Here is a 26,256-nt window from a genome sequence, read left to right on the forward strand (position 1 = left end):
TGAGAATGGGGCCACTGGTTAGCTTTAAGCAAAAATTCAGGTAACATTCTGAGAGGCAAACTATAAGACACCTACACATAGGAGAAATTAAATAAAATCCGTCAAATAATGGGTGGTCAAAATATGATTCTGTGCTTAGGAAAGTAACATATCCTTCATAGTCTCCAAACTCTGCAAATAACAAATGCTCAAGGTAGGTCTGCGCGCGTGTCTGTTCTGCAGCCAGCACCATAAAGAGGCAGACTGCCATTTTAAGAATCTGGCCAAGCCCCAAGCACCCCTTTCAACTTGCCTACTCTCCAAGCCCCTTCTTATGCCATGGGAGTGTATGACTTGACACTTAAATTTTTACAATATTATTAGCAAAACAAAATAGAATTTTTCATTACCAAGTTTTTAAGAAATTTGCTTAATATATTTCTGTTTGGTGAAATAGTAAAAATACAAGCAAAAAGCTTTACTGCCCAACTTGAACATACATGTAAAAAATTTATTTATTTGATTGATAAATTAGGCTACTTCTTGGTGAAAACAGAATCTTAAGGGTTCAAAGGAAAATAAAAATTAGTGGAGGGAGGGAGGAGGTTTAAGAGGGAGAGAACATGTGTATGCCTGTGACTGATTCATGTTGATGCATGGCAGAAACCATCACAATATTGTAAAGTAATTGTCCTCCAATTAAAAATAATTTAAAATAATAATAAAAATGAAAACATGACAAAAAAGTTACTGGAAAAACTACCAATTACCAAATTACCAATATATAGAAGTAGAAATTCAGCAGTTTTCATTATGCTTTATAGTACTTCCCCAAAATGGTCACTGTCAATCAGCATGGATGAATGAATGGGCTAACTATGTAACACAAAAACAGTAAGAAGAACCCAGAGTTCATACATACAGACAGGACACTTTTAATTAACATTTTAATCATCTCTGTATTTATGAAATGTGCCCAGAAAATGATTAGACCAAGAAAAGGGAGCAAAAAGAGTACTGTTTTCCTTGTAACATGAATTAGGTAAAACCACAGCATACCTTACAGTTGAAAGGCCCATAGAATTTCAAAATAAAACCTCTTTAAATAGATGCCTAGATGGGTCCATCTTGTCTGCTCTGAAAAGAATTTTATAGCCAATATACAATCTGTCTAAAATTTATAAAGTGGGTCATAGTGTAAAAATTCATCTTTACTTCAGAATGTTCAGAATTGATCATATTTTCCCATTAAAAGAAACACACACACACACACACGTACATATTTATAAATGGTGGCTGGGTTTCCAGACCAGACCATGAGAGCCCAGTAATGTAATCAGGGAGGGATGGAGGGGTGGAATGGGGAGAACATAGGAGTCCATGGAACCAGTAATGGACATGAACTACCATACAGCTGAAATAAACAGGAGGACAAGATAGCTAAAACAGCAGCAAATTACAAGTAATGCCAATGTAATTAAATAAGAAATGATGTGTTTTTTTCCAAATCATCTTGCATATTGGTTAGAAGTAGAAGACAAATTTAATCCACTAAGAAAGTGGAGACTTCTATGGAGACTTAGAGGAAGGAGTAGGAGTACTTTCAAGCCTTTTAGTGATGGGTGCAATTTTGGGGGGGGAGGGTGAAACTTTTAAAAATACAACTTCATTTCCAATCTACATTTCCATTTTCCTTGATACAAATGCATTTCTAATCAATCAATCTTAAGGAAGGTAATCTGTTTACTTTGTAAATGGGATAAAAAGATGGAGACAAGGAAAAGGAAACATAGGAAGATTTAGAACAGAATGGGGAAGGGAAAGTAAGTGCTTAAATACTTGCTGAAATGAGAGGAGGGAGAAATCTAAGAGTGTGCTGGCAGTGGGAATAACTAAAGTTTAAACAGTAAAAGAAAAAGAGGTAAAAAGGAGAAAGAAAGACCCAACATACCCGTACTATTTTCAAAGGGGGAAGAATATAGATATTAAGTAAACCCTGTATCAGAGTTCTCAGTACTGCCATCAGAAATGTCACTGACTCAGAACAGTCCAGATGGGTCTAACCAGGTAGCAATCATGGTAACTAACATAAACTGAACATTTATCATATACCAAGAACTGAGAGCTTTCACAGGCTCAAAACAACCTTCTGAGATACATACTGTTTTTGATGTTCTAATTTTATAGATGAAGAGACACAGTAATATACCCGATGTCATTAAGACAGAATGCCAGACAGCCAGGTTTGAAAACTCGTCAATTTGATTCCAAAGCCCACACCATGAAGCACTACTGCCTCCAGAGTATAACCATCAGAGAGGGACAAATGGCCCTAGTGTATGAGGGAACAGGAAAAACACAAACAGAGTTCTGCACTAACAAGTTCTATAGTTACTAAATGTTCCCTCGTCAATGAAAAAGTAGTAAGTAGAGAGGGCTTCCCAGGTAGTGCGAGTGGCAAGGAGTCCACCCGCCAATGCAGGAGATGTGGGTTCAGTCCCTGGGTCGGGAAGATCCCCTGGAGGAGGGCATGGAAACCCACTCCAGTATTCTTGCCTAGAGGATTCCATTGACAGAGGAGCTGACGGGCTACGGGATGTCAAAGAGTGAGCACACACTCTTTCAATGACTCAGTGGGCACACACACACCCAGGAGGTAGAAAACCTCTGGAATTTACCACCCATGTGACAAATATTTATTGAGCATCATTCACTATTCTAGACACTGGGGAAACAGCAATAAACAAACCTGACAAAAATCTCTATAGGTGAGGAAAGCAGTAAAAGAGATGTTTTTACAATATACTAGAAGCTGGTGAGGGCTGTGGAGAAACAATAAAGTGACTGAAAAAGTACTAAATGCAAAGATAACGTGAGCAAAGATGTGAAGGAGTGAAGCCGTACACATGAGGGTATCTGAAAAGAGCACAATCAGCAGAGGAAAGAAGTACTATTACAGAGTGCCTGGCAAGTCTGAGGAGCAGCGAGAAGCCAGGGTGGCTGGAGTGTGAGGAATGGGAAGAACAGGAGACAGACATCAAAGTGGTACCCAGGAGCCAGTTCAACAGAGCCTTGTAGGGACTCTGCCTTTTCTTCTGAGTGAAACCCATCAGTGGATTTTTGAGCATGATCAGATTTATATTTTCAAAGGTTTAAGTCAGATGGTGTGCTCAGAATAAATTATTTGGAGTCAATGGTGGAAGTGGGGGAGACCAGGTAGGAGACTTCTGCAATAAAACAGGCGAGAGAGGATGGGGTACTGAGCCAGGAGAGCCATTGCTGAGCTAGTAAAAAGAGATCAGATTTAGGTGATTTTTGAAAGGCAGAGCCTAAAGGATTTGCTGATTAATAAGACTGGAGTGAGGGAGAAAGAAGAGTCCAAGACAACTTCAAGTTTTTTTCTGGCCCAAGGAACAGAAAGCTGTCATCTGAGAAAGGAAGACTGTAGGTGTTCCCACAGGTATGAGACTCAGCGAAGGCAAGTGGAGACCAGGAGTCCAGCTTGGCCAAGTTAAGTGTGAGGTAATGATGAGGTATGGGAATGTCAAGTAGGCAGGTGGATATAAACTTCCTGGGATGGGTCTTCTTTTAGAACGTGACAAAATTTACTAACACCTGAAACAGTTAATAAGCGGCCAAATGCTGAAGGTAGATACATGTATAAAGGTAGCTGGAAGAAAACAGTATAGAAATGAAAAAAAGGTTCTGGATTGATCATTCTAAATACTGCTTTTATAAAAATAAAAATGTTTTGCAATTATGAAGCAAAGAAGATCATCTTGTCAACACAATTATGCATTGTCAAAGGATTTCAAAAAATTCTTTAAATATTGCATTTAGACTATGTAAGTATGGGAAGAAGAACCAGAAGCAATAATTAACTAGAACCTATTAGAGGCTATGTTTGGAATCTGGAATCAGAACTTATAAGATGGATATGTTCCACGTTAATGAATGACTCTTCAAAAGCAATTAGATTATATTCAAAGGAAGCTGCCTTTTTAATATATGCTTTCAAAACTAAGGAAAACTGGGAATAAAAACTGGGACAGTGCATGTCAGTGAAACATCACAGATTTGGAAGATACAGATCTACACAGATAGAGCTCTACAAAAGGACCAGGAGCAGAACAAAGGGTCAAAACAGTACAAACACTGACACAGAACCTGGAACTCATGGCATAAATATAACTTGTGACAATTTTAGAACAAGTTTGGGATTGGCTTGAGTACTACTCAGCAAAAAACTTGCTTCAGTTAGTGCTATGCGGAAGAACAGGGCTGAATTTCAATGTATTTTCACAGATGGAAAAGGAAGAGAAATCAAGAGTACATTATTTGGATTTCAAAGAGAGCAATGATTCATTCTGTGCTTAAAAAAACTAACATTCTTCTCAGCTCAGTGTATTAACTACTAATAGATTCAAAAACCGCTTTTTAAAAAATATCCAGAGATCTTGTACTATTAACAAGGCTAAAGAAGGGGTAGACACAATGATGAGTTAAAATCTGCACTTGCAAAAGAATGGCTGGAAGACAGCTTATGTCTATTTTCTTCAATATGATATTAGTACAATAAATGCTTTCATTTTACAGGAGAAGCTGCAATTACAAGACTGCAAATTAGTAAGACAATTCCTCACACAGCTAGGAAATGAACTTGGAGGAATAGACCTCTCATCCATAAGCACGCGTCTTGGATAACAGGAAGAAAGGGAGAGGATACAAAAAGCACAGAAAAACATGAAGCACTGCAAAAAAGATTTTGTAGAAAACCATGAACAGTATTCAAATGTGACTCGTAGTCATTACAGGAGAGATATGTAATTAGTTGCATGAATGAATTTTTTCTTATCTCTAATAAAGCTGTTTTTCACTCTCATTTCTTAATTTCTTAAGAAAGATTCTTTACCATCTGAGCCCCTAGGGAAGCCCTCATAAAGAATTAAACAAGATAAAACATCAGAGCGCCCTCTGGACCCAGATGATAAATGGTTTTGGCTATCTGTCCTGGTTAACTGAACAGCTAAATCTATGAGATAGCAGCAGCAGCAGATGAAATCACTAAATAAAAGAATCAAGAAAAGTGGTCTAAAGACTTGGTCCAGAGTATGACAACTTTAAAACAGAAGAAATCACCAAAAAGGTAAGAAAAAAAACAACAGAGTATAATGTCCTGGAAGGCAAGTACCCAAGAAAGTGAGTCACAGAGAAGGAAGTAATCAACCATGTTCTGTTCCACAGGTGGGTCAGTTAAGAGGAAGACTCAAGCCTGACCACTGGACTGAGCAGCATGGAAGCTATTGGTAAAACTGACAAAAGTCACTTCAGTAGGATGGTGGCAATAAAAACCTGAGTGGACTTAGAGGGAATGAGGAAAAAATTGGTATGTACAAACAGAGACAACTCTAAGGGAAAATAAATTTATCAGTAGCTGACAAAAGTGAGGCTAAGGGCATTAAAGTGGATGAAAGAACACCTTAACTGTATGTTAACAGAGCTCATCCGGAGAAGGCAGTGGCACCCCACGCCAGTCCTCTTGCCTGGAAAATCCCATGGATGGAGGAGCCTGGTAGGCTGCAGTCCATGGGGTCGCTAAGAGTCGGGCACGACTGAGCGACTTCACTTTCACTTTTCATTTCCATGCACTGGAGAAGGAAATGGCAACCCACTCCAGTGTTCTTGCCTAGAGAATCCCAGGGACAGAGGAGCCTAGTGGGCTGCCCTCTACGGGGTCGCACAGAGTCGGATGCGACTGAGGAGACTTGGCGGCGGCAGCTGCAGCAGAGCTCATCCAGAAAAGAGAGAAAACCTGATGATCCCAGAGAGAGGGGAGAGAACTGCTGGGTCCAGGTCTTCAACAGGCCAGCAGAGATGGGACCCACTGAACAACTGAGGGGTTGGCCTGATAAGGAAGGCAACTGTTTCATGTACAGTAATAGGAGAGAGGACAAGTTCACTGACGTGGATGGGACAAAGTGGGTCGAGTGTGGGGATGGGAAAGCTGATTGCTTCAGCTTTCTCACGTATACTCTGGCAACTAGAAGATCTATAAACTAAAAGAAGGAGTGCTTCAGCAACGGATACAGCATTCTGAGGAGATTGGCCTAAGTGGCACAGTATCAGGGCACCCTTCTCATCTGCCCTCTAGGCTTCTGGAACTCTGAAATCTCTTGTAATCTCCAAATGGCGTAACTTCTCCAAAGGGGAGAACAAAGGAGTCACTGGTCTACGGTGATGCTGAAATCTCACTGGGCAAATGCTGGGAGTTCCTTGATCAGGTCTCAGGCTTGGGTAGGAATTCTCTGTGGTTCTTGACTTTGAATCATCCTTCCCTTTTCACGAAAGGTAGCATGTGTTAGCAGCTGAATAATTTTCTCAGCCTATTTCCTGCCAGAACAATTTTGGGGGTTCAACAGCCTCTTTTGTTCCTTCTCCTTTCAGCTGTAGCTGCAGTGGACCTCCTATGACTCTTGCTGAGATTACAGCAATAGACAAAAGCTACACCCACAAACACCTTCAAGATAAGCCCTTCTCTACCCTCTCTCCTGCCAAAATGGCTAGAAGTCCTAGTGCTTGACTGAGAGGTCTTCTGTGTGACTCTTAAGGCACTACCTCTGGTTTTTCTCAGGTCTTAACAAAAGGTTTTACAGCCATATCCTCCGCTTCATCTTTAGACTACCATTCTCCTGACAGTGCCCTTGAATTGACCTTTGCTAGAAATCTTTGTCTTAATTTTACCATCATTTACTCTGCATAAAGTCCGAAAATTTTCAAAACCATCACGTCCTGGTTCTTTTTTTAACAGTCCTTTCCTCAAATTATTTCTCTCTTCTTACTCTCTACTATAAGTAGCAAGAAGAAAGCAGTGGGCACCTTCAATGTTTTCCTTGAAAATTTACTTAGGGACATCTCCCAGTTCCTTAGGCATGTTTCCACTTTCCACGCAACTACAAACCAGACTGCTGCTAAACTTTCTGCCAGTGCATAACAAGGACTCCCCTTCCTCCACTTTCCTTTCCTTTGAGGCTTCATGGCAATCTCCCCAAGGTCCCCAACTTTAGCAATAACATAGGCACTCTGATCTTTCACCAAAACTCCCCTCAAAGGCCACTGCCCATTCCGAAGTCACTCCCCCACTTTACATTTCCTGTGCAGAAATACCCACTTTGGGTACCAAAATCTACAGCTGTCCATTTCTCTTTAACCAATCATTCTCAAACAACAGCTTAAAACACTACCTTTTATCTTGCAGTTTCCGTGGATCAGGAAGCCAGGTGAGTTGGAGCTGGGTGCCTCTGGTTTGGGGTCTCTCATTCGGTCGCTCTGTCACCGAATCTTAGCAGTGACATCCTATCACATTTGCCACATTCTATTAGTTCAAAGTGAGTCACTAAGTTCAGCCTACACTCAAAGGCAAGAGACTGCGTAAGGGAATGAATACCAAGAGGCAGGAAGCATGGGGACTATCTTAGAGGCTGTGTGTCAGAGATGAGATGGAAAGCACGGTAGCAGGCTGATTAACAGTACTGACTCTGAGACAAAACTATGGCGTTTGACTTTTGCTTCCGTATCACAATGTGAAAAAAGGATCATAAAGTAAGACAAGAGTCGAAAAAGGACCTGACTTCATAAACACGTTGCACCTGGGAATTTCTGTTCCCCTCTCTCTTCCAATCCTAACTGTCTTAAACCACGTTGAGAATTTCCCTGGTATTAGATGTAATCTGCAAGCACCCGGTGCCAGAGAAACATGCAAAAACATGATTTTGACTTTCAATGAGTCCAAGAAACTTATTTTTAATAAATTTAATAAAAACAAACAAGACGACAAAAGGATAAAAAGAAAGATCCAGAATTAATGAAACAGAGCAGAGGGGAATCTACGCACAACAGCACAGGGTGGAGGTTTGTCCCCCCCCCTACCCAACCCCCTGCCCTAATTTTGGCATCTGCTTTTAAATTGTAATGCCAGTCTTAATCAAAAAATACCATACCACCTTTTCTCTAATTGGCAGATAAAAGTACAAAATAAACAGAAGAAATAAATCATTAAGAATGATTTAGATGCTTTTATTTAGATGTCAGTTTATATGAGGAACACAGCATTCAGCAGTAACACTGGGGAGTGACATCATTCCCATTTTACAGATGAGACACAAGAGCATGAAGATCGTGTGACGTGTTCTAATGACACAGCAGCAATAACAACTGAGCAAGAGCAGAACTGCTGCCAGCATGTGATATGACAGACAATGAAGCTACAATTGATTAGTTTTGATTTTCATGGATACAGTGATCTGGCTGAGACGGCCGGTATTTAAGTGTTCATTTCACAGTCAGGAAAAGTAACTGACACTTATTTTAAGTAATGAAAGTCAGGTTTTGATCACTTAACCTCTAAATTAATGGTCCAAATCCAAATAAGCAAATAAAACACCATATGAGCTAACACGCAAACAAGATAGCATAGACCCTACAGATATGAATTAAGTTGGACACTGTACTACACAGATAGTTCATTATACTAAGAATATCTAATTAACCTTTCAATTAATGTATGTGGACTGTCTATGCAGGTCTTATATTACAGATACTCTATGTTATCTCATTCAATATTATTAATAATAAAGGACGCTGAAAAAGTGTTTGCGAAGAGGAGCCACAAGCTTACCTTCAGAGAAGGAATAAGAATGCAGTGTTTGGAACCAGCTCAGAAATTTTATTAAAAACTGCACATACTTCCAGAACCAAAATGAGGAAAGGGGGCACTACAACTCCTCAAATGTAATTTCTTCATTGCAAAAAGAAGTGAAAGAAAATGCGTCTTGGGAGTTACAGGCTCCACTTCCCTCCCCTCCCCATTCCCAAGCCAGTATGTGTGTTTTCCCACATTGATTTTCTACCCCTTCAAGTATACAATTAAAATCTTTAAAACATGAATGTTTGCTTAAATGGTTTCAACATTTTATTCCCTAATTTATACATTTTACAACAACAAAATTCCATATTATGGTTTGAAAAGTGATAAAGGATACTTGCTTGAGATTAAATGCCACATTTACGACAAACAGCATTGAAACATACATACTAAGATAGGCAACTTTCTTATATAACTGGAAGCACTTCTCTCTCAGCATTAGAGCATCCGGCCATCATCTCTATCTAAACATGTTATTCTCACTTCCAAACCCTGATCCTAAGGCCTTTTACTTCATACCTATACAACCCTATAGTTGCTACCCAGCAAGTACCCAATAGTAATTGATCTTCCTGCTTCTAGTCCCTCTCCAAACTATTCTATCCACAGAATCTTAACAGCAAAGCACTCCTTTGAGAAGGTTAAATATTGCTATACTAAAAAATTTCAGAATTTCTTTTTCTATAGAATAGTGATCTACTATTCAAGTTCTGCCAGGTTATCCATCAAGCCATTTCTTCTATTCCTGTCTCTCCAGTAATACTGGACCCTTCACTATTCCCCAAACTTCCTTTCCTCCTTTCTTTTCACTACACAATGTCCGGCCAGTGCCTACTCTACATAGGCACAAAGGACACACCAGTGCCTTCATGGAGTTTAAATTCTGGCTGGAAGAGAAAAGCAATAAACAAACAGACACAGCGAGTCAGATAGTGGTAGGTGCCTGGGAGAAAAACAAAGACCAGGAAAGGGAATGGGAGATGTTGGACAAGGGAGTAGGGAATTACTATTTATCTAGGATGCTCCTGATAAGGTAACCACTGAGTAGAGATTTCATATAAATAAGAAGTCAAGCAGATACCTGCAGAAAGAGCAAGCCAGTGAGCAAAACCTAAGGCCCGGCGGCAACGCTGTTGTTTGAAATGTTCAAAGAATAGGCAGGAGTACAGAAAAACAGGGGGTCAAAGATAGCCAAGGGAACAAGTCATACAGGGCCTTACAGACCAGTGCAGGGCACTTGACTTTCATGCTGAGTGAGATACGAAGCTTCTGGAGAGTTTCGCCAGAGGAGCAACATAATGTGACATGTGAAAGGATCACTCTGGCTGCTATGATGAGAACAGACTTCAGAGAAGGGGTTGAAGAAGAAGAGGAGAAGCAGGGAGGCTAGTTAGTTAGATAATTATTACAATAATACTTCTTGCCTGGAAAATTCCATGGACAGAGGACCCTGGCAGGCTACAGTCTGTGGGGTTGCAATGAGTTGGACATGACTGAACACCTGAGCACACACACACACGCATACACACACACACGTAGCATGAAAGCACTGGGGCTCGTGAGTAGCTAGCTGTAAGGTTTTCTGGTCATTCTTGACACCATAGGTCTGCTTATGCCAGTTCTCCATCTCTTGTATTTATTTAGTTCTCCCAGAATCTAGCTTAAATCACATCTTCAAGAAACCTTCCTCAATCAATTCCATCTTCAATGATTAATTTTTCAAGCTCCTGTTGACAACTGCCCAAACCACCTACCAGAGGGCATGTTGTCTTTGCTACAACATATGGTTGTTTATCAATTAACTTATCTGTCCTTATTTTGTCCCATTATCCTTGAGAAAGAAAATACTGTATAGCTCTCAGTATCCTCATTTTGCTGCATAAAACAGATATTCAATAAATGTTCACTAATAATCAAACTGCGTCACCTATTTTGAGGGATAAATTACTATCCCTCAAAAGAAATGATCACAGACCCTCTTTGTCCTTTAACTGCCAAAGTCAAAGAGAGGCCTGACACAGCTCTGCTATCACCAGGCCACGTTACATCTGGAGCTTCAGTCTGCAAGAGTGGCTGACTTACCCACAATGAGATTCTCTGGACCAGTGGTTCTCAAAGAGTGGCCTCTGGCCCAGCAGCAGCAGCAGCAGCAGCAGCATCACCTGGGAATTTATTAGAAATGTAAACTCCCGGGTCCACTCAGATCTCAGGAATCGAAAACTCTGGAAGTAGGCCCAGCAATCTGTGCATTCTGATGCACCATAAAAGTTTGAGAATTACTGCTCTGGCTTGAAGGTTTAAGTAATTACCCTGTTTTTCCACAAGGTTTCTGGAATGATTCCATCCTGGCTCACATCCTCACTCACCTCGACCACCCTGCGAAGCCCCAGCCTTCCAGCTGGCTCACCCTGTGCGACCCTGCACAGCCACTTCTCTGATCCCCGCTCCTGCCCTCCCTGCCCTCCCAAGCCCTCGTGGTCATGAGTGAGTAAACTCTTCTCTACGATGTTCCTGTCACCCTTCTGCTCCAAAGGAAGCCTGACTGCTCGCGAGAACACTGCTGCTTCTTGAGTAGAAGCTTTCCTTTTCTCAGACCAGGCAAACATCCTCCATCCTCCGCATTGCCATGTAGTGCTGAACCTCACAGGTATCTTCCTAGCTTCTTCCCAAGACTACGTCCATTCTCGGTCCAAACTGCAGACCCTCTGAAATAGGTATCACCCACCTATCTCCTCAAGTCTTAGCACGGGGCTCCCTCTCTTAATCTCCTTTAATACTTTTATAATTCTTGATGACCTCAAAATTCACAAAGATTATTCATTAACTACTCTGGCTTCCAAGCTGTTGCTGTTATTGTTCTAATGTGTATTTTTTTCACAACTTCACTGAAGCCACTGACCTCACACCATATCCCAGCACTGCCATGTCATTACCAATAGCTGCATCAACATCTCAAGTGTTTCAAGCCTTCTCCTCTCATACCACACCTACGAGTTTTCCCAAACCAGCATTTCGCCAGCCTCCTTCGGATCTCTAGTCTACTAGTCGATCCTAGCACTTTTTCACCACTCCTACTCTTCTCATCCTCATGTTCTTAATTCCCTCTCAAGCCAGTTTAGATTCTAGGGTCCAACACTATACATAATCTTTTTCAAAAAGTCTTAACTCCCTTGCCCCCTTTTCCCTTAGTCTAACTTACCTAGTAAAATCTCAATTCCTGGTTAAGTCCAACTATTTACTTAATCCTCTCTTGCATCTAAAAGATTGCCACCACTCACTCAAGTTTATGACCACAGATTTTAAGCACCCTGCACCTCTCCAGTAAGTTTACTTCCCAGTTTTGGGGGGATGACTACCATTTCACACCCTGTCCTCTCTCCTCAAACCAGCAACACTTCTCCACTCCCTGCTCTAACACTTTCGGCTATGTTCATCTTACATGTTAGAAGGAAAGCAGACACCCACAGAAATCTCTCTCTTCTGCCTGAAGCTAATGCCACCAGCCAGCCTACCTGGCTCTAAACCCATACACTCACCCCTGCTTCAAATTAAGAAGAAAAAAACCTGCTTCTGGCCAATCCCTCTTCTGTGTGCGGGTAATAACAGACTTTGTTCCTGCAATCAGCCTCTTTCTTTTCAGCACTCTCAGTTCTTCCCCTACTTCATCTTTCCTACTGACATAAGACACGCCTTCACATCACCTATCTTTTTAAAATGGTCCCTAGAACACACATGAACAAGCTGCCCAATTCTTTGTTCCACTCTACAACTATACATGAGAAACTCTGGGCTGGAGGAAGCACAAGCTGGAATCAAGACTGCCAGGAGAAATATCAATAACCTCAGATATGCAGATGACACCACCCTTATAGCAGAAAGTGAAAAACTAAAGAGCCTCTTGATGAAAGTGAAAGAGGAGAGTGAAAAAGTTGGCTTAAAGCTCAACATTCAGAAAACGAAGATCACGGCATCCAGTCCCATCACTTCATGGAAAATAGATGGGGAAACAGTGGAAACAGTGGCTGACTTCATTTTTCTGGGCTCCAAAATCATGGCAGATGGTGACTGCAGCCATGAAATTAAAAGACGCTTACTCCTTGGAAGGAAAGTTATGACCAACCTAGATAGCATATTCAAAAGCAGAGACATCACTTTGTCAACAAAGGTCCGTCTAGTCAAGACTATGGTTTTTCCAGTGGTCACGTATGGATGTGAGAGTTGAACTACAGAGAAAGCTGAGCGCTGAAGAATTGATGCTTTTGAACTGTGGTGTTGGAGAAGACTCTTGAGAGTCCCTTGGACTGCAAGAAGATCCAACCAATCCATCCTAAAGGAGACGAGTCCTGAATATTCACTGGAAGGACTGACGTTGACGCTGAAACTCCAATACTTTGGCCACCTGATGCGAAGAGCTGACTCATTTGAAAAGACCATGATGCTGGGAAAGATTGAGGGCAGGAGGAGAAGGGGATAACAGAGGATGAGATGGTTGGATGGCATCACTGACTCAATGGACATGGGTTTGGTTGGACTCTGGGAGTTGGTGATGGACAGGGAGGCCTGGCATGCTGCAGTTCATGGGGTCGCAGTCAGACACGACTGAGCGACTGACCTGAGTGACTGACAACTATACAATATTTCACTGTCTCAACATTTTCACCTAGGGATTTCCCTAGTGGTCCAGTGGTCAAGAATTCACCTGCCAATGTAGGGGACAAGCATTTGATCCCTGGTCTGGGATGATCCCACATGTTTTGAGGCAGCTAAACCCGTGTGCCACAACTACAGAACCCAGGTGCTGCAACTAGTAAAGGCCACATACCCTAGAGCCTGGGCTCGGCAACCAGAGAAGCCACCGCAATGAAGACCCAGCACAGCCAAAATAAATAAATGAAAAAATGAAACACCTTCACCTACCAATTAACAATTCCATTTGGCTTTTCAATCCCCATCATTCCAATTCAAACAGCTCTTACCGAGCTCACCAATAACTACCATCCAATGAACTTAGCCTACCAAGACCAATGACCCATTATTTCCTCCTGAGTAATCCAAACCCAGCAAGCCCTCCCCAAAGTCTGTGGTGTCACATACTTGCCTTGTTTCCCCACCACCTTACCCAATTTCCAGTATTCTCTGACCTCTAGTGACATCCTCAGGGCTTCAGCCTCAGCCTTATTCTCCAGTTACATTTTCTCCCAAGGCTTTAAATACGCGCTGATAAATTTTGACCTTATGCTTTCAACTCACATCTCTCTTCTGAGCTCTAGCCTCATATCAAACTGCCACTGAATTTCTCCACTTGGATATCTACTACACATTTCAGACTAAACAAGACCAAACCATAAATATTGTTTTGGTTTGTTTTTTCTTCTGTGTACTCTCGTTGTTACAAGGAAAAGCTGCTTCCATCCTAATTCCTTCAACCCCAAAGTTGAATAACCCAGATTCCTCTTTCATCTAACCCACACACAAACCATCTTTAATCTTACCAAATTGCCCTCCCAAGTCTAAGCCATCACCTCTTGCTTCTTGATTTCCCTTATCACTTTTCCTAAAGTAAATCAACTCTCCTGTTGAAAATCTCCCAAAACCTTCCCACTTTAACCAAAAACAAAATTCTAATCTCTACCAAGGGGAATGGTCCAGCCCTCACCTACCTCTCCAGTCTTATCTTCCTCCATGCATTTTGTTTTCTACACTCCAACCACATCCCCGCTTTCTGTCCTTTAAAAGCCCCAAACTCATTCCATCTGAGAACTCTGGATTTGCTATTCCTTCTGCTTATAAAGCTTTCCTCCCATAGTGAGACAGGTTGGTGTCTCTTATCACTCAGGCCTTTCTCACTCTAGATAAAGCTTTCAGGGTCGCATTACCTTTTCTCTGTAGCACATGTTACTTCCAGAATTTATCTTGTTTGCTTACATGTTTACAACGTTCTTTTTCCAGTTTAAAAACACAGATTCCCTGGGAAAGAACTTTGTCTGGTCCATGCTCTTTCCTCACCTCTTAGAAAGCAATCAACATACCAGCAGTCATCAATAAATGTGTTAACTGCTCGAGTCTCATTAATATAATCCTTTAATTAGCTCCTTACCGTTTCCTGGGCTTTTACAATATACATCAAACCAATTTCATTCAAAGTGTAAATATAAATTCTGCAACAATAATAGAAGCCTCTTGTTATCTTTCTATATACAAATCTGATCACACTTGATCCTGCCTAAAATCCATCAATAGTAGAATAAACAAACATCTTAAACTGTTCAGATAATCCAGCTTCTAAATTTTTTTGTAATTTTAGCTTTTAGAAAGAACTTCACTGAAATCTGTATGCAAACAAACCAAGAATCCAAACTGCCAATCTTCTCATTAAGTATTTGTCTATCTATGTATATTCAATGAATCCATACTTTTAGTTATGTTATAAATAAAATTTTGTTACTTTTCCACTTGACATACAGTACATATCCTAGCCTCTAAAATTTTAATTTTTCATCCATTACTATCCCATTCATCTCACACATACAATTATATATGGTTCCCAAACATATTTCTGAGATCCCAAAACTATTTTACCAGTCTATCCCTTTTGGAGAAAGCAATGACCCTTTCCACTCCTCACTTACTCTGCTTGTCTATCTCCTCCTCTGTAAAGTCTCTTCTGAATTCCTAGATGCTGTAGGCTCTTCTGTCCTTTATCTGCTTTGACTCTTGTTAAATAGAAGAGTTCTCCCTACTCCTAAAGCTAATCCCATCTTCTTAAAGCATAAACGCAATCCTTTCTCTGCCCATATACTCCACTTTTCCTTCTCAAATGCATTTGTTCAGTCAGCTTTTAAACATGACCAGGCCTCTTTTATTTAAAATAGAACATAAAACTTTCCCCTACTCCACATGCTCTTCAAGTTCCCTCTATACTCCTTTAGGTCAGTCAAGTTTTTCCAACAATTGTCTACACTATTTCTTTCTCCATTTCCTTCTCCCATCCCTCCAATCCCCAACTGTGAACTCCTGAACTGACTCCATTCCCAGGCTTCTGCCCTCACTAGTCCATCAAAAGAACTCCTGCAAAGGTCATCAGTGACCTCCACGTTGCTAAGCCCATGGACATATTTCAGTTCTCTCTTCCTGCCACTGTTTTATCTTAGTTTCCTAATGTCCTGGTTTTCCCTCTGAAGAACAAGCTCTCTGGAATCTGGCTCCTGGCCTCCTTTGCAGGCTCATCTCCTCCACTAGGCATCAACTTCTCTTCTTGCTCTACACCTTAGGCCAGTGTCGTCTTAAGCCGCTGAGTTTCCACATCATCATTCCCACATCTTCAATTACTACTGCGTGAAGATTCCTCACAAATTTATAGTTTAAGCCTCTATTTTCCCGTGTATTTCCAGACCTGGATAGCCAACTCTGTAAGTGGTATTTCCCTTTGAACATTCCAAAGTTACCTAAAAGTACTAAATCCAGAAATCAAACTGATGAGACCCTGCATCTCCAAACACACTTGGCCCTCTTCCACATCATGACACCAGCCTGCTGACTGTGCCTGGGACATCTTTTTCAGGCAGTCCGCCTTCTCTAGCACGTGCTACCACTACCACTCAGCCATCACCTAACCTCTCTCTTCACTCCTATCCCTCTCTAATCTGTGTAGGTATCATCTTAAAAAACAAATCTAAGTATAAACTCCACTTCAAGCTATTCCCAACCCTATTTAAAATCTTTTAATGACTTTTCAGTGCCAAGCATCTATTTACAGCATCTGGCCTCCAATGTTAACTGAACTGAACTATGTCTACATTTTGTGATAACTCAATTTACTAAGTTTAGTTTTCTCAATGTGTAAACCAATTAGAGTGGCAAAACAGAGGTTAAAAAGTGAGCATTTAAAAATCAGCCTGACTACAACCTGAATAACAACCTGAATTGCTGCTGCTATTATTATCGCTACCTTGTATACGCTTAGTACAAAATAGCTTCCAAAAACAGATTATTTCAATAATCTTTAGGTGTTAGTTGTCCCATTTTAAAGATGAGAACACCGACGTTGGGAAGGTTACACACTGACAAGTGGTGCTACTACTTCTCTGTTGTATGACACAACTTTCACTTACTGACTGGTTTGTTTCTAAAATGGTTACATGTGCTTTTCTAAGATTACTCCATTAACGTTCTCAAGATCTAGCACATCCTTCTCACAACCTGGAAAATCAAGATACACACAGTTAATAACTTGTCTCAAGTAGTTAATGGAAATGGAAACAGAATTCAGGCTACCTTATTTTCATTTCCCTACTCCAGCCTGTATCAGGCTGATAAACTGGACACCACTGAACAAACAGTGTCAGACTTTTTTTGAAACAGTGACAGACTTTATTTTTTGGGCTCCAAAATCACTGCAGATGGTGACTGCAGCCATGAAATTAAAAGACGCTTGCTCCTTGGAAGAAAAGCTATGACCGACCTAGACAACATATTAAAAAGCATTACTCTGCCGAAAAAGGTCCGTCAACTCAAAGCTATGGTTTTTCCAGTAGTCAAGTATGGATGTGTGAGTAGGACTATAAAGAAAGCTGAGCACCAAAGAATTGATGCTTTTGAACTGTGGTGTTGAAGAAGACTCTTGCGAGTCCCTTGGACTGCAAGGAGATCAAACCAGTCCAACCTAAAGGAAATCAGTCCTGAATATTCATTGGAAGGACTGATGCTGAAGCTGAAACTCCAATACTTTGGCCACCTGATGTGAACTGACTCAGTGGAAAAGACCCTGATGCTGGGAAAGATCGAAGGCAGGAGGAGAAGGGGACGCCAGAGGATGAGATGGTTGGAAGGCATCACCAACTTGATGGACACGAGTTTCAGCAAGCTCCGGGAGTTGGTGATGGACAGGCAAGCCTGGTGTGCTGCAGCCCATGGGGTCACAAGGAGTCGGACACGACTGAGTGACTGAACTGAACTGACTGAACAAATAAAAGAAGGTGGTACTTACGGTGTAGGAGGCTCTGAGGCCAGACAGACCACGGTTCAAGTCCTACCTCTGCCAATTCTAAACGGTGTGACTTCCGCAAGTTACTGAAATTTCTACTTCCTCCTTTGTAAAATGAAGATAACAGCTAATTCTCACATGAGTGGAGGACTAAGTGAGGTATATGCCTACTATATATGTTATTACTAAAAAAAAAAGTTTAAACAAGATAAAAGTTAGCTTCTCCCTTCCAAAAAAATAAGAACCATAGAGTTAAAAAAAAAAAAAAATCATGAAATTGAGTTTCCAGCCTTGCCACTTACTAACTGTCATGTACTCTTTCTTGGTCTCTTTCCTCTTCTGTACAATAGAGATACTGATTCTGGGCCCTGAGTACTGCTGTGACAATGAAATAAGGTGACATATAAAAGTACTTTCTTAATTGAACAGCACCATGCAAAAATTATTATTATCTGTGTACACACACTGACTACCACTGTGTTATAAATTCTTTAAGGGAATGAGACTCTTTAATCATCTTTGTATTTGTAACAGCTAGTAACACAGTCCTCTGCCCCACTAAAAGCATAAACATTATATGCTGTCTGAACTGACTTAATGAGAAGATAGGATTGAACTACGACAAAGCAATACTTCAAAATGAAATCCAGAAATTCATCCACGTAGAATGTGAGTAAAAGAGAGTCTGAGACCAGTCTAGCTAATATCATCTCAGACAGGGAGACTATATCCTGACTTCTTCCCAGAAAAGTGGTCTATAATTTTGTTTCCTGGACTTAAATTGTATAATTATTAAACAAGTAAGCTTCCTCAGCACAGGAATCATGTGTCTCCCTCGCTCTTCCCTGCTTCTGTCCCCTACTCTCCCTGCTGCCCTCCCTGTTTTAGACACTGAAGAGGAGATGGGGAGAATAAATGACACAGTAAGTGCCCAGTATACTGCACTCTTTCAAAAACGAGTTTGGAAAAAGTAATAGGGACGTTCTCCATCCGGAGGCAACTTTGAGGAGAGTTTTCTAGTTGCAAGTACTTAAAAAAACTGATTAATGGGAGACATTAACATAAAACTAATTTGTGTTTATCAAAGTTTTCCCTGCATGCATTCAAAGGCATCCTTTACATGCTAGAGAAAATGCTCTGGAGTAATAAGTGGTCTGCTGAATGTTCAAAGCAAAAAACCTGGCTCACACTGGCTATTTATTGAGCATCTACTCTGTGCCATACATCATGTGAAGCACATTCCATTACTTATCTCAAATCTTTACAGTAATCCTGTATGACGGGCATTATTTTCCCTATGGAACAAATGAAGAAACTGAGGTTCAGAGATCTTAAGTACTTGTTCATGGTCATACAACTGGGAATAAGAGGTGGAATTTAGACCTAGTAAAGTCTTTAAAAGCTATGTTCTTTGTGCTGTATCATGCTGCCCCCAATGACAGCAATTTCACTATAAAGAAGGGTGACTGACAGGAAGGTGGGGAGGAGATCTGACAAAAATACACATATAGAGCAGAAGACAGAGTTCTATCTCAGAGTTTTAGATGCACAGGAGCAAATTAATGAGCGATGTCCAACTGCACAACCCAAAATGCTAGGATGAGCTTTCCCCATTACTCTTCAGCTCTACATGTTCTAAGAATGTCCATACTACCCAGAGGTACTGACAACCAAACACAGTTTGGCAGTTTTTCTAGAAAGCTTAGAACAGTGCCTTTAAGCCATTGCTGGTACCAAACCAGGCAGGTGATGAGGGTGACATGTCTCATATTTCTCTCATGCTTTCCAGACACTAAACTTTCTTGCACAACAGAGTGTCTTCCTGGAACATCTATAAAATATCTAATTCTTTAGAATTAGAAGGGATATCTTATAGATGTGGAAACTGAGGTCAGAAGACTTCAATGACTGTCCAGTATCCCATAGCTGGATGCTGGCCTGGACAAAATTCTGATACCCCTTCCTCATCCAGTAGGTTTTCTCCACAGCAGCCCCTCAGGGCCTCCTATTAATCGCTTGACCACCTAGGGTTCCTTTTCTACAACACATCCGCATGTGGTACTCTGGATGAAAAGTCCTGTTCTGGGGCTAAATAAAGGGTATTGAGACAAATTTACAAACAAGTGTAATATAAGCACAAAAGTCACTGTCTGCTTTCATAAAGCATGAATTGAGTGGAAATGAGACTAATTCAACTTGCTTCCTTTCATAATTCCCCTTCCAAACAAATCGAAAGACAGAATAACCAATCCTGTGGCCAACAGATAGCCATCAGTCCCACTAACAAGTCTGCAAAGACCCTGGACACAGACTCCTCGTTCACAGAGATAAGAACTACTTCAAGGACATAAGTGTGTCAGAAAAGTTTTTTGACTTCCTCGAAGTACCACAAAAATAAATCAAGAGAGGAAGAAATTAGATTTTAAGGTCATATTCAAATATGAAGGGGAAAGCAGGAAAAACGATCCTTACACACATGCGTGTGCACGTGCGCGCGCGCACACACACACACACACCCCTTTCTGATCAGGCTCCATCGCCATAAACTTAGTTAAAATTCTGCCGTCTGATATTTTTAATTTAGTCTGCCTGAGCCAAGTAGGTTTCTGCAATTCCAGACATCTAGGCTGAAGGGCAAAGGGCAAAGGGAAACTTTCAAAAGCAGGCCAGTAGCCAAGGGCATCACATCTAGGAGGCTCCCTTAGCAACACACAACAACTGTCTCCTCAAGAGAAGACACCGCCATCTTTGCAAGGGATTATGGATGTTCTTGTTTTCACAACTAACAGCAGGACGTTTTCCCCCTGTATTATTTTCCCAGTCATTCTCCTGAAAGTTATCACATCCCATAATTTAAGTCTCTCTAATCCCAGTGTGGTTTCCTCCATCCCAAAGTATAACACGGGAGTTAACAAATAAAATAATGTGTGGTACTAAGTTCCTGGAAAATAGAAACTGCTTTGTAACGTTTGGTTATGAATTACTATTCAAGCCACTACAGACTTGGTTCCTAACTATAGGCAAGTCACTCTTTTTGACTTAATTACTTCCCTTATAAAATTTTAATAACAACAGTGACCTACTTCACATTTCTATTGTGAAAGACAATAAAAATTATTAGATAAAAACTTTCAAAGGCTTATTCCTAATTAAGAATCATGCCACCTACTGGGTCTCAATATCTGAAGAGACGCTTTGGCTATCAAGGTCAGTGTCCCCCAAACAGAACACAGGCAGGCCGCGGCCCGCCAGGAAGCCTGCAGCTCCTGGGGTGACCGGCTCAATTTCCTGCCCCATGTGCCTTCTCCAAACCTCCCAAGCCCTGGGGATGGCGCTGCACTGGGAGCTCAGCCCTAGCGCCTAAGTCAAACAAGGTAAACAACATTCAAAAAAAAAAAAAAAGCGCAGGCCAATGTCACAATCCCTGTGAGGTTTTAAAACCTTCACACCTGTGAGGAGAAGGGGCTGTGGCAGCCCGCGTTCCGTGCGGAAGGCCGTTCGTGCGGGAGCAGAATCTCACAGCTTTCCACTCCTTATATGTGCAAGTGCAAGCCCTCACCCGCAGCACTCTGTACTCACCCAGAGGTACATCATGTCAGACCCGGCTGCTCTAACTCAGCGGCCAGTTGATCGTGGACTGCAGAAAGGCCCTTCTGTGGACTGGAGGAAAGGAGGTGCCAGAATGGGGGGCCGAAGTGCAGGGTGGGGAGAACCCCCCCAGAATCACTTGAGTTTAAAAATCTAAAACGACCGATCTCCTCCCCCCTCCTCCCGCCTCTCCAGCTGACTGTTCTGTTGTTCTCTCCTCCCTCTCTCCCTCCCTCCCTCTCCCTCTCTCTCTCCCTCTCTCTCTCTGGGAGTTCCCAGCCCCGTGTGTCTGAACCCGAGTGTACAGCACACTCTCTGTGTATCTGCCTTCAGGGACTCTCTCTGTGTCATTCTACTTCGAGAAACACAATCATCGCTCACAAAGATTATTGCAAAAGGCAGGGATGGGTGGGGTTCCTAATAAACTACCAGCACTGGTTTCTAGTAGCTGGACAACTAGAATAAGACGGCTTCTTTAAATGTGAATGGAGCAATCAGAAAACCTCTGCCCTCCAAGATCAAGGGGAGCGAGCCCAGGCTGCCCTCTGCCTCAGTTCTTCTGGAGCCCCGTGCAGAAGCTGAGCCTGCTCAGAGCCTACGTTCCCTCCCTGCTAGGTCAGCCTTATGCCACAATCCTGTAAGAACTATCAGTCTACCAGTCATAATTCTGAATCTTAGAAGACTTGAACATGGGGAAATTTTCAAATAAGCTTCACAAGGTTTTCGTCTTTTTTATTACTACTGCCCTAGTTCAAATCAACAGAGCCTCTCCTGTTGCAGATTCTTTACCAGGCATGGGGATGGGGCAGGGCACAAAACCTGGGCTTGAAATCTGGTCTATAATTACTGTCACCATGGCCTGGGGCAAGTTATTTAACCTGTCGAGGCCTCTGTTTCCTGAAGCAAAAACCGGGTATAAAACTCCTTTTGGAGTTGCTTAGACCCAGCGATAACACTATGTAAACTGCCTGCCGTGTCCCTGTGGCCATGATTGCTAACTGAGTTCAGTTCAGACATTTACTGCGTTTCTCCTGTATGCCAGGCATATTTTTGTTTACTGAGTCTCTCCTATATGCCAGGCATATTTTTGGCCATTTTGTTCAGTGGTGAACGACAAGAATTATCCAGTCACCTGTCCTGGTGGTTTCTCTACCATAGGCCAATGCTCTTTCCTTAATTCCCTCCCCATTTTTCCATGTTCAAATCCAAAACCCATCCTAGCTGGAAGTGACATCTCCTCCTCTGAAAGCTTGGTGTTTGTAAAGTGGCATTCACCAACCCTGCCAGTTACTATCACAGGCACTTACCTGCACCTACCAATCTTACCCCCTTTATTCACATTTTTCAGGGTAGAGTTCATCTCTTTTGAGCTATGGCATCTTTGCACAGTACCTTGCACACAGTAGGTGTACAATACATTCTCAGAGGGTTGTGTGTCTTGAGGAATATTTTACTCCTTTAACTCCTTAAAGGAAAAACAAAATGAAACAAAAACAAGAGGTCTTCCGCCTTTCAGCTGCCTCAGGGCTCTGTTCCCCTCAAACATGTTGAAACAGCTCTCTCCTGCTCATAAAATCTCCAAGTACGGTCTGCGAGTCTCACAGTCAAGGCAGGCCCGGCACAGGTACTAAGCACCTTCCCCTTCCTGTATAATGCTTCCAGCTGCAGAGAGAGCTCCGTCTTAGTTTGCTGTGGTGGAGCGTCTTTTTCCCTCAGAGTAGAAGTGAAGTCACCTGTTCTCTTCCACACTAAACATGTGCTTTCTCCTTGCCCCTCCTCCCACCTCAGACTCCCACTCGTTTAAACCTGGAGAGGCAGGGCAAGTATTCCTCTCAGCCTCACCCAAATCTTTTCTTTTTCTTTATGCAGAACTTCTTTGCATCTTCTGAAGTCAGGAATACCTCCGTTCCAGTACAAAACAGAAGAAAGAACTTCCAAATCTACAACAGAGACAACCTTCTCTCTAAAATGGGAAAACAAATCTTGGCTTTCTATAAACTGCTGCTTGGCATCTGTTATATAATCAATGTTCATAGGCAACTCTCCGCTCTAATCTCACAGCACATGCCCTAAATCATAAGTCACCAGACTTTCCTATACTCCATTCTAAACAACTACATTAAAATCACACCGTGAAGAGATTATAGTCGTTTCAAATTCTTTGAAGACACGAAATTGCAGGGGGCTTCCCTGGTGGCTCAGATGGTAAAGCTGCTGCCTGCAATGCAGGAGACTTGGCTTCCATCCCTAGGTCAGGAAGATCCTTTGGAGGAGGGTATGGCAGCCCACTCCAGTATTCTTGCCTGAAGAATCTCATGGACAGGAGATTAGCAGGCTACCCACAGGAGCCTAGAGGGCTATAGCCCATGGGGTCACAAAGAATCGGACGTGACTGAGCCACTTCCACTTTCCCTGATGGTCCAATGGTTAGGACTCTGTGGTTTTACTGCTGTGGGCCTGAGTTTGATCCCTGGTCAGGGAACTAAGATCCCACAAGCTTTGCAGTGCACCCAAGGGAAAAGAATTAAAAAAAAAAAAAAATCATTAATACTCATTCTTAATCAAGCATCAAAAACAAATTCAGTAAAATATTACTGTCATTTTATGGTTTTATCTTTTAATCAAATTTGGGATGGTTTAATGGTACTCCTGTTCTCCTGGAGCAAAGCAGGAGAAAAACAGAGAAATGAGATCCCTGAAATGAAATAAGAAAAGATTAAATACGTCACAAAAACCTACGAACTACCTCCAAAACTTCCATGAGTGGAATCACTGTAAACTTCTTTGGAGCCTCAGGAAATTCATAAACTTCTACTCTCAATGCACGTCTTCCTTTTTTGATCATAATCTTAATAATCAGGTGAACAGTCTGTTCTATGTGTTTTCTTCACGTTAAAAACAAACAAAAACCCTTCAAAAACCCACAGGCAAAAGAAGTGGATCATGCTTCTGCACGTCCACATTTCCCTAATCTTAAAAAAAAAAAAAGGGAAAAAAGGAAACAAAGAGGTAGGAGAAAACAAAATTCTTTCCAATCAAGTCACATAAGCTCTGCTTTATCGCTATGCGGGATTCAGATTAAGAGACACAAACGTGTAACAACTGCACATGACGAAGACCCTCTCAAAAGGATCCCAGTCTTACACACAGGATGAGGACGCACGTATGCCTCCTTCTATCAGGAGAACATGTTATCAGGCTACATAACGGTTCTCTGAAGCTTATCAGCCTCTGTATTAGTTTGGAGGAAAGAATGTGTGAATTAAAGCATCAGAGAAGGCACTCTCCTCGGGAGGGCCCACAGAGGAAGTCTGGCATGATTGCTTCTGGGAAAGAAAAATCAGATTATCTGGGATAGCAATATGGGTGCTGCCAGTAATTCTAACCTGATAATGCATCTTGAATTCCTGCTTCTGAAAGCACTGGATGTTGTACTGTGAAGAGTCTGGTGGTACTGACTCTTTCTGACTCTGCCTCAAAGTCTAACAATTAAAGAGGCTGCATTTTTTTTTTTTTTTAGTTTTTAAAAAAATTTTATTTTATATTGGAGTATAGCCGATTAACAATGTTGTGGTAGTTTCAGGTGGACAGCAAAGGCACTCAACCATACATATACATGTATCCATTCTCCTCCAACCTCCCCTTCCATCCAAGCTGCCAAATAACATTGAGCAGAGTTCCTTGTGCTACACAGTAGGACCCTGTTGGTTATTCATTTTTAAATATGAGACTGCATGTTTTATGCCAGTATTTCTGTTGGGTGTAAAAGGCTGATGTGGCAAAGTGCGTACAGCTGGAGAACCCACACAATTTTGCAAAAATATTCCTGAGAAGTCAGACACTGAAAATTTTTCTAAAGCAATATGAAGCAACCCTCTCTACATTATTTCTACTCCTTTCACTTCCAGGATCTGCAGAGATAACACAGACTCACCACAGCAATGAGCTATAGAAATGGGCCATATGAAGTCCAACTGAATTTGACTCAAAAAAAAAAAAAGTTTAAAGAATGGGGCTCTTTTAACCTCATTTCCTCTCAGCTTAAAATAGCAAGGATTCCCACAGGGCAGTTCTCTAATAGAATCTTGCTACTCAAAATGTGACCCACGGACCAGCATCAGCAGCATTGGTGTCAACTGGGAGCTTCCTGGATAAGGAAGAATCTCCAGCACCATCCAAGACTTACAGAGTTAACATCAACATTATGACAAAAGCCACAGCTGGGTCACAAGCACACTGAAGTCCGAGGTGCTAGTCCTCATGCAATAGCACAGACTTACGCAGGGCAGGATGGCCGTGGCTGTCAATTTCCAGTGACGGCATCTAAACCACTCTGGAGCACTAACTGGAGACAGAGTGTTCCATCGCCGCCTGCTGATTTCAGTGTAATACCACCTGTGCCGTGCTCAGTCGTGTCCCCCTCTTTATGACCCCAAGGACCGTAGCCAGGCTCTTCTGTCCATGGGATTTCCCAGGCAAGAATACTGGAGTGGGTTGCCATTTCCTTCTCTAGGGGATCTTTCTGACCTGGCATAGAACCCTTGCCTCTTGCATCTCTTGTACTGGCAGGCAGATTCTTTACCACTGCACCACCCGGGAAGCCCCCATAATGCCACCAACAGCTACTACTTGCTAAGAACATACTATGTGCCAGAACTCTCCTTGCATCATCTCACTGCATCTTCATGCCATCTCTGTAAGGAAGGCCCTACTTTATCTTTTTCACACATGGAAGAAAATTGGGGCTTAAAGTGGCTAAACACTTTGCCCACGGTCTCACAACCAGTGAGTAAAGGTGCCACAAGTTAAACATAAATTTGTAAGACTCCAAGATCAGTCCTGTACTACACTTTTTCACTGATAAAATCAAATCTGCCAAGACTGCCAAGATCACAGGAAAATTTTCCCTGGATAACACCCTTGCGCTCTTATCTCTGCTCAATACCAAGACTTCAAACAATAAAGGACAGAGACGAGGCTTGGAACCCAGTGAACACACACTGTG

At 41.8% G+C, this 26,256-nt stretch overlaps 1 protein-coding gene across 22 annotated transcripts in view; it reads right to left on the minus strand.

Annotated features, from left to right (window-relative positions):
• RBFOX2 (RNA binding fox-1 homolog 2) overlaps window positions 1-26,256 on the minus strand; it is a 293,466-nt gene that overhangs the window by 134,119 nt on the left and 133,091 nt on the right. Inside the window, exon 1 of one of the 22 annotated variants that reach the window (XM_070789696.1) lies at window positions 21,243-21,455. The exons of the other annotated variants lie outside the window; for them this stretch is intronic. Coding sequence (XP_070645797.1) covers window positions 21,243-21,257 — 15 coding nt within the window. The 5' untranslated portion in view covers window positions 21,258-21,455. Of the gene's footprint in view, window positions 1-21,242; window positions 21,456-26,256 lie in introns of those variants that run through there. 22 annotated transcript variants of the gene reach the window in all.

This window comes from Bos indicus, chromosome 5 (genome assembly GCF_029378745.1).
Source record: "Bos indicus isolate NIAB-ARS_2022 breed Sahiwal x Tharparkar chromosome 5, NIAB-ARS_B.indTharparkar_mat_pri_1.0, whole genome shotgun sequence".
Lineage (NCBI taxonomy): Eukaryota > Metazoa > Chordata > Mammalia > Artiodactyla > Bovidae > Bos > Bos indicus.